We start from the raw sequence: 15,075 nt of genomic DNA on the forward strand, positions 1-15,075 counted from the left end.
ATAAAAAAATAAGATCTTTTTAATGTAGATATGATATATATATATATATATATATATATATATATATATATATATATACAGAGAAGTGTGTTAATCACAAATGCACATCTAATGAATTATCCTAAAATGTACACACCCATATAACCGTCACCCAGATTGCGAAATAGAACGTTGCAGGCCCTCCCTACCCCCTTGTACCTCTCTCAGTCATTACTGTTTCCCTCTTTTCCAGAGGGGGGACTATTATTCTGACTTCTGATGCTATAGATCAGTCTTGCCTGTGTCGGAACTTTATGTAAATGGAGTCGTACAGTACATATATTTTCCTGTTCGGTTTCCTTTGCTCAGCACCATATCTGTTTAAATTAATGTATGTTGTGTGTGACTTTATTCCATTGGTAAAAAAAAAAAAAAAAGCAGCCCTGGAAATAACTCAGCCACCTAAAGTTCTCTGCACAGACATCTAAGTTCCCATGAGAGACAGAGGCAGATAGACAGAGACATTGTTGTCTGTTGACTGTTGATGATGGTCAGTAAACACCAAAAGCAGGGATTTGGGAAAGAAAGCACAGTGGGTGGGGTGGGAAGAACCACTTCCTTTTTCCTGTGGGCTCATGGATGGGCTGAAATCGATCTCAGAGGCCGATCTGGAAAAGTTTGGCTTGATCATCAGGGGAAGCACCTTGAGTTACAAATTTACAGATTCTTGTTTTTTTTTTTTTTAACGTTTATTCATTTTTTTGAGATATGGAGAGAGAGCGAGTGGGGGAGGAGCAGAGAGGGAGGGAGAGACACACACAGAACCCAAAGCAAGCTCCAGGCTCTGAGCTGTCAGTGCAGTGCCTGACGTGGGGCTCGATTTACAGATTCTTTTTTTTTTTTTAATTTTTTTTTAAAACATTTATTTATTTTTGAGACAGAGAGAGACAGAGCATGACCGGGGGAGGGTCAGAGAGAGAGGGAGACACAGAATCCGAAACAGGCTCCAGGCTCTGAGCTGTCAGCACGGAGCCCAACGCGGGGCTCGAACTCACAGACCGCGAGATCATGACCTGAGCTGAAGTCGGCCGCTTAACCGACTGAGCCACCCAGGTGCCCCTCGATTTACAGATTCTTAAGTTCCTTGCTGATGCTGTAGAAATCCCTGTAAGACTGCCCCCACGTTATAAGAAGAGTTCATATTTTATTTACGTATTCTCTTGTGGTTGGATACTGGGGTAGTTTCTGGTGTGGGCTGTCACCAGTGGTCCTGCTGTGCACATCTTTGCTCACGTGTTTTTGTCGTGCGTACGTCTGCACATGGGCATCTGGGAGTGAGATTGTACCTGGGCGTAGCCTATGTGTTCATTCATCAGCTATTTACGTCTTTATACATTGTGTCACCGTTGTATCAAAGTGGCCAACAGGGCACCTGACATGTAGCAGGCTCTTGTTACGTTTTTGTGAGTGAATGCATGTGATGATACAATCTTGAGGCTACAGGTGGTTTTAGAGCATCTTTGAATCCAACACTCTGTTTTAGGATGGTTTATGTGTCCCAGTTGGGTTAACTGTTTCTTAGGGTTTGGCATCTTGGCTCCCAGTATTTCGCAGTTAGAAAGAATACTGATCGGAGCGTCTCTACGTGCCTATGACATGTGTCTGATTTCCTTAGAGTGCGTTTTTTTTTTTTTTTTTTTTTTTTTTTTTTTTTTTTGTGGAAGCCAAGTGTTTAACATGTTATGTTCTGACCCACCCTGTCTGTGGACTTTCCTTTTCCCCTCTCGTGATGCACATGGAGGCAGCATCTGGTGAACACACACACACACACACACCAAAGGCATTCTTTCCCAAGCTTGTCCACCCCATCAGCATGAGCCTCTGACGCGCTCATAAATCCATCCCAGTTCTGTTCCAGTGGCCTGGAACCTTAGGCCACGTCTCAGTTCTCCCAGGGGGAACTGTATTTCATGCCTCCACTGGGAGGCAACTTTAAAAAAAATTTTTTTTTTTAATATTTATTATCGAAAGACAGAGTCAGAGCATGAGCAGGGGAGGGGCAGAGGGAGAGGGAGACACAGAATCCGAAGCAGGGTCCAGGCTCCGAGCCGTCAGCATAGAGCCTGACGTGGGCTTGAACTCACAAACCGCAAGATCATGACCTGAGCCGAAGTCAGACGCCCAACCCACTGAGCCACCCAGGCGCCCCAACTGGGAGGCAACTTTAAAAGATGGCCCAGCTTTTCAACATGGTACTCAGCCCGGATTCAGGCACAGATTCAGAGAACCCCCCCGCCCCCCTGCTGCCACCACTCCCCAAGAGACAGAGAGCGCTAGGGCGGGAGGGGAAGGAATATGGGCGAATAACTTTATCCCAGCCCCTGGCTGGCATTTTACTTCTCCGTCTGGTCATCAGCATCTCCAAGAGGGTAAAATGAAAAGCCCTTTTGCAGAGGAGAAAGCCGAGGCTGGGAAGTCCCCAGGTGCAAGCTCGCCTCCTTGGAGAAGCGAGGGGTGCAGAGAGACCCCGCTCCCTCTGGCTGCGGGCATCCTGCCTCTGTGGCTGCTAGCTATAAATTCCAAACTGGAGATCATGCCATGCGGACCCCGCAAGGGCCTTGCTTGCAAAGGGAGCGTTCCCTCTTGACGTTTGACTAAAACGGCGGTGGGCTTTGGAGCCTGTTGAGGTGGTTGAAAACCCAGCCTCATTTTCTTGTTAGCGGTCAGCCTGGGCAACATCCAGCTCCAGCATATAGGTCTCCGTGGGGGGTGGGTACCACCCAATCTCCCCCTGGGTTTGGGGGAGAGTTTTGTCACCATCAACACGAGTACAGGGGACTAAGTAGCACAGAGTCCCCAGCAGGCAGGACCAGAGATGGTGTCATTTCAGGACAGAATTGTCCCTCCCAAATGCCAAGCAGGCCTCTGGAGAGAAACCCTGACAGCTTGGGAACTGCATCCTTCCAGTAGCCCTAGTTATGGGATGTGGGAATGGGGAAGGCATTTGGACCAAAAGGGCTGGATCCAAAGAATATTGAAGGGGACTGCATCTTCTGTAATTGGGGACAGGTGTCAGGAGAAGCTCTCCAAGGAGAAGGATGTAAAAACACCTTACTTGTGCAAGTTTTATAAAAATAAAACCATGTATGTGATGGGGCGCCTGGGTGGCTCAGTCAGTTGAGCATCAGACTCTTGATTTCGGCTCAGGTCATGATCCCAGAGTTGTGGGATTGAGCCCCACCTCGGGCTCCGTGCTGAATATATGGAGCCTGCTTCAGATTCTCTCTCTCCCTCTGCCCCTCCCCTGCTCACTCTCTCTCTCTCTTGCTCTCTCTCTCGCTCGCTCTCTCTCTCTGTGTCTCTCTGTTAAATAGGAAACAAAGAAAGCAAGACCATGTGAAAAAATTGCTGGGGTCTTACGCAGAAGCCCCTCAGGTGAATAAGGGCTCCCCTCAGGTGGATAAGGGGTCCCGGGACTTCAGCTTTACGATCGAGGTGCTTTTGATGATTGATTTTCTCTACGACTTTTATTGGGCCTTCCAGGTTTTCCTTCTCACTTGAAGTGCTTTCCAGGTACTACATTATTTCCGCTTTTATTTCCTCTTTAAAAGTCATCTGGGAGTTTCAAGCGTTTATGATTTGGGGGTCTCCCTGTAACTCTCTCTAATTTTGCGGATGGTGAGCCAAGAATGTGGTTTTCCAAAAGCATTCCCTTTTTGTGATACAGTAAGTACATGATTATTATTTTGTCGATGTTCTTTGCACGCGTGGAGTCATGTCGACTGTGTCTATGTGAGGTTGTAGCTCTTAAATCAGGTGAGTCGGTTTTTGGATTCAGTTCACTTTGTCTCTAAGTTGACCTTATCGAGGACCGCCTCGCTAGGAAGGAGGCATATTTGGCACCCTCTTTTTGGCTGTATTTTTAATCAAGTATGCCACGGACTTCAGTAATTTCTGCTTTATATGGTTTGCTGCCTTGTTAATAGGTGTCTGAAGCTGACGACTGTTAGGTCTTCTTTATAAATTGTCTGTCCTCCTTGTAACGTGGCTCTTTATCTTAAGTGCTTTTAATCTTTTTTTTTTTTTTTTTTTTTTTTAAATTTTTTTTCAACGCTTTTTATTTATTTTTGGGACAGAGAGAGACAGAGCATGAACGGGGGAGGGGCAGAGAGAGAGGGAGACACAGAATCGGAAACAGGCTCCAGGCTCCGAGCCATCAGCCCAGAGCCTGACGCGGGGCTCGAACTCACGGACCGCGAGATCGTGACCTGGCTGAAGTCGGACGCTTAACCGACTGCGCCACCCAGGCGCCCCAAGTGCTTTTAATCTTAAATTCTACCTTGTTCAAGATTAATCATTCCACCCCTTCCTCCTTTCTTTTTGTTGGCACTGGCCTGGTATCATTTTGTTGTTCTCTTTTGCTTTATGAATTTTTCTCTTACAGTTACTTTTAAGTGGTTTCTGGTAAACACTGTGCTGTGGTTTTTTGTTTTGTTTTGTTTTGTTTTTAACGTTTATTTAGTTTTGAGACAGAGAGAGACGGAGCATGAACGGGGGAGGGGCAGAGAGAGAGAGGGAGACACAGAATCAGAAGCAGGCTCCAGGCTCCGAGCCATCAGCCCAGAGCCCGACGCGGGGCTCGAACTCACAGACCGCGAGATCGTGACCTGAGCTGAAGTTGGACGCTCAACCGACTGAGCCACCCAGGCGCCCCAATATGTTGTGGTTTTATTATTATTATTATTATTATTATTATTAATTATTATTTTTGAATGTCAAAATCAAGAGTCTGTCTTAACAAGGGGAGCATTCAGCCCATCTGTTTTTTTTTTAATTTTTTTTTTTTTAATATTTATTTTTGAAAGAGACAGACAGAGTGTAGTGGGGAAGGGGCAGAGAGAGAGGGAGACACAGAATCTGAAACAGGCTCCAGGCTCTGAGCTGTCAGCACAGTGCCCGATGTGCGGCTGGAACTTGGGAACAGCGAGATCATGACCTAGTTCGAAGTAGGACGCTTAACCTACTGAGCCACCCAGGCGCCCCAGCCCATCCGTTTTTAATGTAACTGATGAGGTTTTGGGGTGATAGGGCATCCGGAGCCGATGGCCAGGAAAGAATTCTTGAAGACATCTTTGGTGCAAAAAAAGTGATTTTATTAAAGCATGGAGACAGGACCCGTGGGCAGGAAGAGCTGTCCCAGACCCTGTGGAGAGAAGGGTTATACATTTGGGAGTTGGGGGAGGTCAAGTCCAAGGGAAGTTTGGGTTGAGATTTTCATATGCTAATGACTCACAGGATCCTGGATGCCTGGCTATGGTCAAGCTAAGGTGGTTTTTGCCTCTAGCAGAGCCTGGGGAATATCTCACACATCCCACCTGCCAGGAGGGCTGATGGAGGGTGGAGGTGGGAGGGGGTTTGCTAGCTTGTATTTTGTCCTCAGCCCACCTCAGCCTCCCTCATCAGTAACAACCCTAAACTTGATTTTGTTTCCTTAAAACACTTTTTTATTATTGTTTCTTTTTTTCCTTTTTCCTTGTTTTTTACTGAGTCGATCTCATTGGTCTTTGCTCTCTCTTTTTTTTCCCCCTTTGTTTGGAAGTTCTGTTCTTTTCCATCTTGTTTTTTTTTTTTTTTAATTAACTAATTTTTTAAATTTACATCCAAGTTAGGTAGCATATAGTGAGTGCAATAATGGTTTCAGGAGTAGATTCCAGTGATTCATCCCCCTACGTATAATGCCCAGGGCTCATCCTGACATGTGCCCTGCTCAATGCCCCTCCCCCATCTGGCCCCTCCCCCCACCCACAGCCACCCCAGCAACCCTCAGTTTGTTCTCTGTGTTTAAGAGTCTCTTATGTTTTGTCCCCCTCCCTGTTTTTACATTATTTTTGCTTCCCTTCCCCTGTGTTCATCTGTTTTGTATTTTAGTTACTTATTTATTTTAATGTTTATTTATTTTTGAGAGAGAGAGACACAGGGTGTGAGCAGGAGAGGGTTAGAGAGAGAGGGAGACACAGAAACCCAAGCAGGCTCCAGGCTCTGAGCTGTCAGCACACAGCCCGACGCGGGGCTCGAACTCATGAACAGTGAGATCATGACCTGAGCTGAAGTCAGACGGTCAACCACTAAACCATCCAGGCACCCCTCTCTGTTTTATATTTTAAATTCCACCTATGAGTGAAGTCCTGTGGTATTTGTCTTTCTCTGACGGACTAGCTTAGCATTAATTGTTACTTATCCTTCCCAATGTGTAAATGCATTTTCCTATTATATGGATATAAGAAGCCAGACTATTCCCTTCGTGCCTGCCTGCTGTCCTTCCCCCCAGCAAGATGTCGCCACGTTATCCCTCCCACCCCCAAACATGCTCACATCACTGCATATTCCCCGTCCTGGGACCACCTGCCCTGTTGCAGGTGGATGGTCCCCCTATGGCAGCCTCCATTGAACACCCCCCATCTGTCTTCTTTCTGTCCCCCTCTGTCTTGAGGTCTGGTTTCTGATTCTTTAGTCTTTGGTCAGAGTTCTTTTCGGGGATGGGGGATGCGTGGCCACAAATATTTCTTTCACCAGCAAATGGCAGCTTGGCTGGTTGGAGGGCTCTTGGACTGAAGTCCTTCCTTCTCTCTCCGGTGTCTGTAGATGTTTTCCCACGGTCTGCCAAGCCCCAGGGTTGCAGGTGAAAAGTGCTTTTTTTTTTTTTTTCCCCCTTTTTTCATGTGAGAGTCACTTGTCCTTTCTGTCTGGAAGCTTTTGAGAATTTGTGGTTGACCTTGGAATTTAGAAACAACACTAGTATATGCTTGGGTCTGTGTTTTTATTCATCAACCCTTCCTAGAACCCCCAGAACCTTTCAGGCTACAGATGCAGGCTTCCTTTCTTTTCTTTCTTTTCTTTTCTTTTCTTTGTTTCTTTCCTTCTTTATCTTTCTTTCTCTTCCTTCCTTTCTTCCTTTTCTTCCTTCTTTCCTTTCTCTCTCTCTCCTTTCCTTTTTCTTTTTTAAAAAAAAAATTTTTTTTAACGTTTATTTATTTTTGAGACAGAGAGAGACAGAGCATGAACGGGAGAGGGGCAGAGAGAGAGGGAGACACAGAACCGGAAGCAGGCTCCAGGCTCCGAGCCATCAGCCCAGAGCCCGACGCGGGGCTCAAACTCACAGCCCGCGAGATCGTGACCTGAGCTGAAGTCGGACGCTTAACCGACTGAGCCACCCAGGCGCCCCTCTCCTTTCCTTTTTCTTTCTTTCTCTCCTTCCTTCCTTCCTTCCTTCCTTCCTTCCTCCCTCCCTCCCTCCCTCCCTCCCTCCTTCCTATTTATTTTTAATTTAAAAATTTTGTTTAAATCCAAGTTAGTTAACATATAGTGTAATAATGATTTCAGGAGTAGAATTTAGTGATTCATCACTTACATATGACACCCTGTGCTCATCCCAACAAGGGCCCTCTTTACTACCCAGCCCCCCACCCGCCTCCCCTCCAGCAATCCTCAGTTTTGTTCTCTGTATTTAAGAGTCTCTTATGGTTTGCCTCCCTCTCTGTTTTTATCTTATTTTTCCTTCCACCTCCTATGTTCATCTGTTTTGTTTCTTACATTCCATGTACGAGGGGCGCCTGGATGGCTCAGTCGGTTAAGCATCCGACCTCGGTTCAAGTCATGATCTCACAGTTCGTGGGTTCGAGCCCCGCGTCGGGCTCTGTGCTGACAGCTCAGAGCCTGGAGCCTGCTTCAGATTCTGTGTCTCCTCTCTCTGTCCCTTCCCCTGCTCACACTGTCTCTCTCTAAAATAAACGTTAAAAAAAATTTTTTTAATTCCACATATGAGTGAAATCATACGACATTTATCTTCCTATGACTTACTTGGCTCAGCATAATACCCTCCAGTTCCATCCACATTGTTGGCAAATGGCAAGATTTCATTCTTTATGATTGCCGAGTAATACTCCATTATATATACAGACCACATTTTCTTTACGCATTCATCCGTGGATGGACGTTTGGGCTCTTTCCATACTTTGGCTATTGTTGATTGTGTGATGTAGGCTTTTCTTTAGGGTGGTGTTGTTTGGTTTATCGTCTCTCTGACTGTTCAGATTTCTGTCATTTGCCTGGTGGCTCCCCTGGGTCCGTTCTCTGTGTCTTCTCGCCTTTCCCTGTGACTTCTCTCTGTCACTTGGCTCTCAGGTGCGAGATACTGCCTTTCCCTTTATCTTTTCGGCCACTAATTTGAGTCTCAAATATGACCCTCCGTGCCTCCAATGCATTTACTGAATTGTAAGTCCTGGAAGACATTTTTCGGTCCTCTCCTGCTCTGTATTTGAATCTCCCTGAGAGCTTATCTTTTGTCCATTTCTTCCGGTGGTGCCAGTTCATTAGGGGCCTCTTCTGATGGTTCTGTTTATTCTCTGACTATTGGATCAGAGAATATGTGTGCTGTCTTCTTCTGCGTTTGCCCATTGGGGCTCCCCTCCACGCCCTCCTGAGCGGAGGTGATTCTTGGAGCGATAGAAGGGGTGGTGGCCTTGGCCCCCGAGGCAGCCTTTCCCCTCAGCAGCCTCGTCCTACTGGCTTGCTCTCAGAGGTGAACAAAGCTCAGCCCAGCTGAAGAGCTTGTCCTTACCCTCTAGGGTCCAGAGGGAAGTCAGGGGGTCAGACTTCAACCAGAGAAAGAGACGCCTCGAAATACAGAGAAGGAGTCAGCAGATGAAGAGCCTCTTGGGGAACCTTTTCTCCCTTGGTTACAGCCACGGTGGTCTCTCTGCTGCTCCCCTGACCCACCAAGCTCACTTGTGCCTCAGGGCCTTTGCACTTGCTGTTTCCTCTACCTGGCGGCTGTTTTCCCCCATCTCCACATGGCTTCCTTCTCCCTTTCACTCTCCTCACTCCGCAGTCACCACGCTGTATCCCACCCCCCTTACCCTGCCTCGTTCTTCGTCATAGCTCTTAGCACTGTATCCCATGACGTCACATGTTGTTGCTTTCTGGCGAACCCCACAGGGACAAGCACTTTTTTTTTTTTTTCCACAGCTCTATGCCCAGCGGTGAAAACACGTCCTAGGCACACAGTGGGCTCTCATTACATGTCTGTCAAATGCATGAGTGGGTGGCTGTCAGAGGAAACCCTTGTACCGCCTCAGAGCTGAGAGCACTGGACCAGGAGTCTTGTCCTAAGGGCTGGGGGGGCCCGCCCCTTGCTCACAGCACACATCGTGAGGTCAGATCGATGCCTGGTTTCATTAGCTAGGATAAAAAGCCACATAGGAACAGATGGGGCATTTCTCAGGGTAGCATCTGCTGTCTTTGCAGTCACTCGTGGGTGGGGCCTTGGGTGGGGGCCATGCCCACCAGCCGCATGGGCGCCATCTGTGTGAGGAGGCCTCGCAGGACCTGGGAAGCCTGTCCTGCAGGCTCTGGGACTCATAACCTTCAGGAAGGACTTGACCATTCATGTCCTCCATGTGGCCCAAGGCTCTAGACCCTTCCTTCCTGGTTCTCCAGCCAACTGGGCATGAGCAAGGCCACAGATTCCATCCAGGGCAGGGAAGCACCCTCCCTCAAGCATCTCTGAACGCCACCTCTGCCTGTGGCTCCCAGCCTCCAGGAGGTCCCCCCGGGGAGGAGCAGGGGGAGCACTTTCCCCTCCCCTTGGAAGGGAGATGTTTGTGAATGGTGACACTGCATCAGTGTGGGCACTTACTCGTCCCTTCTGCTCTCACACTGGCGGCCAAGGTGCCTCCTTGCTGCCATCTCGAGGAAGAGGCGGAAGGAAGGGCTAGCATGGGCATCTGCGGCCCCCATGAAAGGGAGCTGCAGGGGTGACGTGGGCCCGGGCCCCAGGCCTTTCATCCGGGAAGAGGGGATGCACTGCCAAGCCACCTCGCCACCTGCCAGGCCGCCGGCTGTGTTACCTCATTTCGAAAAGCCGAAAGTCACAGCTTTATCCTCCTAAGAAAAGCAGTGCTTTCTGCCCTTCCCAGGGTTGCAAAGAGGGAAAAACAAAAAAACTGCACATGTGTCTCAGACCCCAGCACATTTTATTCCCCCGAGGTATGGGGATTTAATGGTGGGCCATGGACGTGAAATTACAAAATATTTGGGGTGAAACTGTGTCAATTGCTAGCTATGGAAATGCTTTAAAGAAGACAATACCGGGGGCGCCTGGGTGGCGCAGTCGGTTAAGCGTCCGACTTCAGCCAGGTCACGATCTCGCGGTCCGTGAGTTCGAGCCCCACGTCAGGCTCTGGGCTGATGGCTTGGAGCCTGGAGCCTGTTTCCAATTCTGTGTCTCCCTCTCTCTCTGCCCCTCCCCCGTTCATGCTCTGTCTCTCTCTGTCCCAAAAATAAATTAAAAAAAAAAAAAAAAAAAAAAAACGTTGAAAAAAAAAAAGAAGACAATACTGAGTCAGGGGGAAAAAATGTAGGCGATTGAAAACTACCGGAAATAATCTGTGGAAGGTAAAATTCCCCAGGAACCTCGGAGATGCTGTCCAACCCCTCCAGTCATTGCTGGGCATTGGGACTCTGCCTCCTGGTCATTTCTTTCCCAGGGGCCTGGCTGATGTGTCCAGTGCTGTGCTTTCTCCACCAGAGTACGCTGAGCTGTGGCCTGTCCCCTGACAATCCCAAGTCCCTTTGCACATGGCTCGTCCCAGGTGGCTGTGCTGCTTACCGGGGCTGTATTTGTGGTACGGTCCTCGCTCGTATAGGGCTTGCTCTCCTACTCCATGATACAAGCGGTCATCTGGGGGCAGAAGGCTTGTAGGGTTGACCTCAGGCCTTTCTCTAAACGCACGAGACTGTCTCTCCACCGTGTGGGTTGTGTGTTTCAGGTGAAGGTTCTTTCCCTCTGTGATTACAGGCATCTTATAAATGAAGGCAGACGCTGCAAGTTGCTTTTATTTTCACTTTTTATTTTTATTTTCTTTTTTTCTTTTCTTTTTTCTTTTCTTTTTATTTTCACTTTTATTACTGCGTGAAAATACTTATAACAAAGTTTATCACTTGAAGCTTTTCCAAGTGCACATTTCAGTGGTATTCAATACATTCCCATCATATTGTAGCCGTCGCCACCATCCATCGTTATAACTCTTTTCATCTTGTAAATCTGAGAGCCTCTGCCCATTTCACAATAACACCGCGCCCTCCTCGTCCCCAAGCCCCTGGCAACCATCTCTGTACTTTCTGTCTCTCTGGTTACGACCACTCTGGGTACCTTGTGTGGTGGAATCATGCAGTATTTGTCTTTTTGTGACTGCCTGTGGAGGCCTCTTGAGATTCCATATGAATTTCAGGATGGATTTTTCCATCTCTGCAAAAAGCCCCTTTGGGATTTTGATAGGGATTTGCATTGAAGCTGGAGATCGATCACTCTGGGTAACATTGCCATTTTAACAATATTTAAGCCTTCCAATCCATGAACATGGGATGTCTTTCCATTTATGTCATCTTTAATTTCTTCTTAATGTTTTGTAGTTTTTGTTATATAAATCTTTTACCTCCTTGGTTAATTCCTAAGTATTTTATTCTCTTTTTTAAAAAAATTTTTAAAGTTTATTTATATTGGAGAGATAGAGACAGCATGAGTGGGGGAGGGAAGGAGAGAGAGGGAATTCCAAGCAGGCTCTGCATTATCAGTGCGGGGGCCTGATGCGGGTCTCCAATTCATGGATCTGGAGATCATGACCTGAGCCAAAGTCTGACGTTTAACGGACTGAGCCACCCAGGCGCCCCTGATGCTATTGTAAATAGAAGTGTTTTAGTAACTGATGTTTCTTAAGAAAAAACACACATCCTTGGTTATGTGTGTATTCCCTTTAGAAATGTTAAGATTTAGGAAAGAATTAAGAAGAAAATCAGTCACACAGCATCCCATGGCCCCCTCGACACCTTGTCATCTTAGTGTTTATTTCTACAAACTTGTTTGTATGTTTTCACATGCATGTGTCACGCACATAAGTATGTATTTTTGCAGGTTGGATTACACCATTTTTCTAGACTCCGTTTCTCGTTTAACTATTACACATGAAATGTGTCTTTCCAACCATACACAGGTGTTGCAGAACACAGAAGGAAAATGTAAGTGGGAGCTCTGATAAAATTAAATGCACAATTTATTAATTTTTCCTTTTGGCCCAGGATAGGGTATCTGAGAATCTCGCATTTGAAAGGTACAGGCACCTAATTTAACCTGGAAAAGGAAGGACTTTTGCTGAGCGTTTGCAAACATTGATGCTTCCGAGGGCTGGGACCTCAGTGTCCTGCTCACTGCTGTGTCCCCAACGGCCAGCACAGTGCCCAATACATCAGGGGTGCTCAGCCATGGTCTGTTCGATGGCGGGCATGGTCACGCCTTGCAGCTGGGAGGGGGATTTGTGCACTGATGCTATTGGTGTCTCTTACAGGAGAGCTGGAGTCCAGACGTCTGGTACGGGGCGTACGAGGCCGAAGCATCAGCATGAAGGAGCCTACGCCTTCCAGAGCCAAGCAGGGAGCCTTCAAGACCTTGCCCCTCCGCTGGTCTTTCAGACCCAGGGAGAAACCGCCCGGTACATCTGTCGAGTTGGTGGAGTACTTGGAGTCCAGGCGGAGGCCCCGATCCACCAGCCAGTCCATCGTGCCGCTGTTGACGGGCGCTGCCTGCGAGGACGGGAAGTCCGCTGAGGGTGAAGACAGTAGGCCAGCCAGTGAGACAGTGCTGGCCCGAGCGCCCTGCCCCTCTGGCCACCCCAGTCCCTGTGCAGCCCCCGGAACCTCAGATGGCCTAAATACAGCCAGGAAAGCCAAGGAAAATGCGAGTCAGGATATCAGGCTCCCCAGACGGTTTGACCTGCCCCTCACGGTGATGCCCTCAGTGCCGAATGAGAAACGAGCCCGGCCGGAGGGCCAGAAGACGGCGAACTGCAAGGGAAATGGCCAGGCAGGAAGCCTCAGCACAGCACCCTCCCCCACAGAGGCTCTGAGCAGCACGGAATTATCTAGAAACAGTGCAGAGAGCCACCAGAATACCCGCATCAGAATGAGGGCTAATGTGGACGGCAGGGACGTCCCACAGGGGACCCTCACCCTTCTGAGGTCCGTGTTTTCCAAGAAGGAGAACAAATGTGAGAGGCCAGAGGTGGCCCCCCAGGTGTCCCCAGTGTCCCTGGTGAGCGGCAGGCTGAGCCCGGCTGTGGATGAGCACTCTCGGGGCTCCTCTCCTTCCCCCCGGATTCAGGAGAGCCTGGCCAGAGCCCCCATCACCCACTTGGAGAGGGATGTATGGTCGGCTCCCAGCTCTCTCCGCCTCCCTCGCAAAGCCGTCAGGTCCACGAGGACCAGTGCCCTGGGCACGTCCCAGAGGACTGTCCCAGGGGAGCACACTCCTTTGGGCACCTTGCAAAAGGTGAAATACCACACTCTTTCCTTGAGTCGGAAGAAAACGTTACCCGAGTCCAGCTTTTGATGGCGTGTTCCAGCTTGGTGTGAAGCCGGCATTCTCATGACTGAGCAGCTTGTAAGAAGCTCGTGTGTGTGGAGAATGGGCTTCCGGGAAGCCAGTTGTCTTGGGACCCCGGAAAATAAGTTTAGTTTTGTTTTGTTTTTTTGTTTTGGTGTCCGCATTCTGGATTTCCAAGATAGCATGTCCAAATACTTTCCTGAACCGTTCGGTGCTTTTATCCGTGCAAGCCACCAGAGGGTGCTGTTGGGTCAGCCTTACTATTTCAGGGCAAGACCTGATTGGTTTCAACAATTCCAGGGCGTGAGTCCCTACGAGGGTGATTTGGGTGTGGGCCAGCTCGACAGCCCAGTAGAGAAGAGTCTGCAACATGGAGTCAATTCTTGTCATTGGCTTCTCGTTTTCAAACCTCTACGCGCTTCCTGAGATGAAACATTCAAGATGCCGAAAACACGATAAAGAAGGATTCTAGGGGAGGGATGGAACAGAAATGATTGAGACTTTAGGAAGATATTTAATATATAACAAAATAATTGTAGTATTTTGATACTAGGCATAAAGGAAGTTCTTTAAAAAAAATGTGTAAGTATGAAACCTATATGCAATTTTAATAAAAGCCCATCAGTGAAGCATGTGAATGGCTCTCTGAGTTATTCAAGTCTAACAAATGATCTTTCTTTTTTTCGAAGACTTTATGTTTATTTTTTTAAGTACGCTTCACATTCAGCACGGAGCCCAGTATGGGGCTTGAACTCACGACCCTGAGATCATGACCTGAGCTGAAGTCAGACACTTAACTGACTGAGCCAGACTGTGCCAGGGAGCCAGGCACCCCTCAAAGATTTTATTTTTTAAGTAATCCCTGTACCCAACATGGGGCTCGAACTCACAACCCCAAGATCAAGAGCTGCCTGAGCCAGGGCCCCTGGGTGGCTCAGTCGGTTAAGTGTCCGACTTTGGCTCAGGTCATGAACTCGCGGTTCATGAGTTCGAGCCCTGCGTCAGGCTCTGTGCTGACAGCTCGGAGCCTGAAACCTGGAGCCTGCTTCAGATTCCTCTCTCCCTGACCCTCCCCCACTCATGCTCTGTTTGTCTCTCTCTCAAAAATAACACAAAAAAATGAGTTGTTTCCAAAATTTTAAAGTGTTTTTAAATAAAACGACTTGCCATCTTCTAAGGAAACAGCAGTCCCTTCAGGTCTGTCTCTGGAGGGTTTGTACTTACAAGGCTCGAGAGTCTGAGCCTGTCCCCACAGACCATTAGTTGACTGTCTGGTTTCCTAGAACTTTATTTTTTCCTTAGAAGCTGTTCTGACAAATATCCTGTCACTTCGTACTGGGAAGCTGCTACGTCTGACCCTAGTAGACCTGGGTCTATACTTAGTCTGTGTTCTAGAAATACTTCCTTTCTGATGGGAACCATTTGTTCAAGACATCCAACTCCTGCAGCCCAGCCACATGGCCCCAGAGGGCCACATGTATACCTGTAGACCCATGTGGCTGCATTTCAGAAGACATCCAGGTTCTCAAGTGTGAAATGACAAAATCTCAAGCTGGATGTGGAAGACACAGCTGTCCATGCCGTCTTGGGTTCTTCTGGGACTCTAGGAATCCTGTTTCCTCCGGATCTTTCTCCTGTTGGTGCTCTTTTGTCATATTGGGCTC

General features: G+C 48.0%; 1 protein-coding gene across 4 annotated transcripts in view; it reads left to right on the top strand.

Moving 5' to 3' along the window:
• The window catches only part of USP43 (ubiquitin specific peptidase 43), a 61,855-nt gene extending 47,810 nt beyond the window's left edge, over positions 1 to 14,045 (top strand). For all 4 annotated transcript variants that reach the window (XM_058703354.1, XM_058703357.1, XM_058703355.1 and 1 more), the window contains exon 15: positions 12,378 to 14,045. In XM_058703354.1, coding sequence (XP_058559337.1) covers positions 12,378 to 13,417 — 1,040 coding nt within the window. In that variant the 3' untranslated portion in view covers positions 13,418 to 14,045. The remainder of the gene's footprint in view (positions 1 to 12,377) is intronic.
• The last annotated feature ends 1,030 nt before the right edge of the window (positions 14,046 to 15,075 follow it).

This window comes from Neofelis nebulosa, chromosome 16 (assembly GCF_028018385.1).
Source record: "Neofelis nebulosa isolate mNeoNeb1 chromosome 16, mNeoNeb1.pri, whole genome shotgun sequence".
NCBI classification, from domain to species: Eukaryota; Metazoa; Chordata; class Mammalia; order Carnivora; family Felidae; genus Neofelis; species Neofelis nebulosa.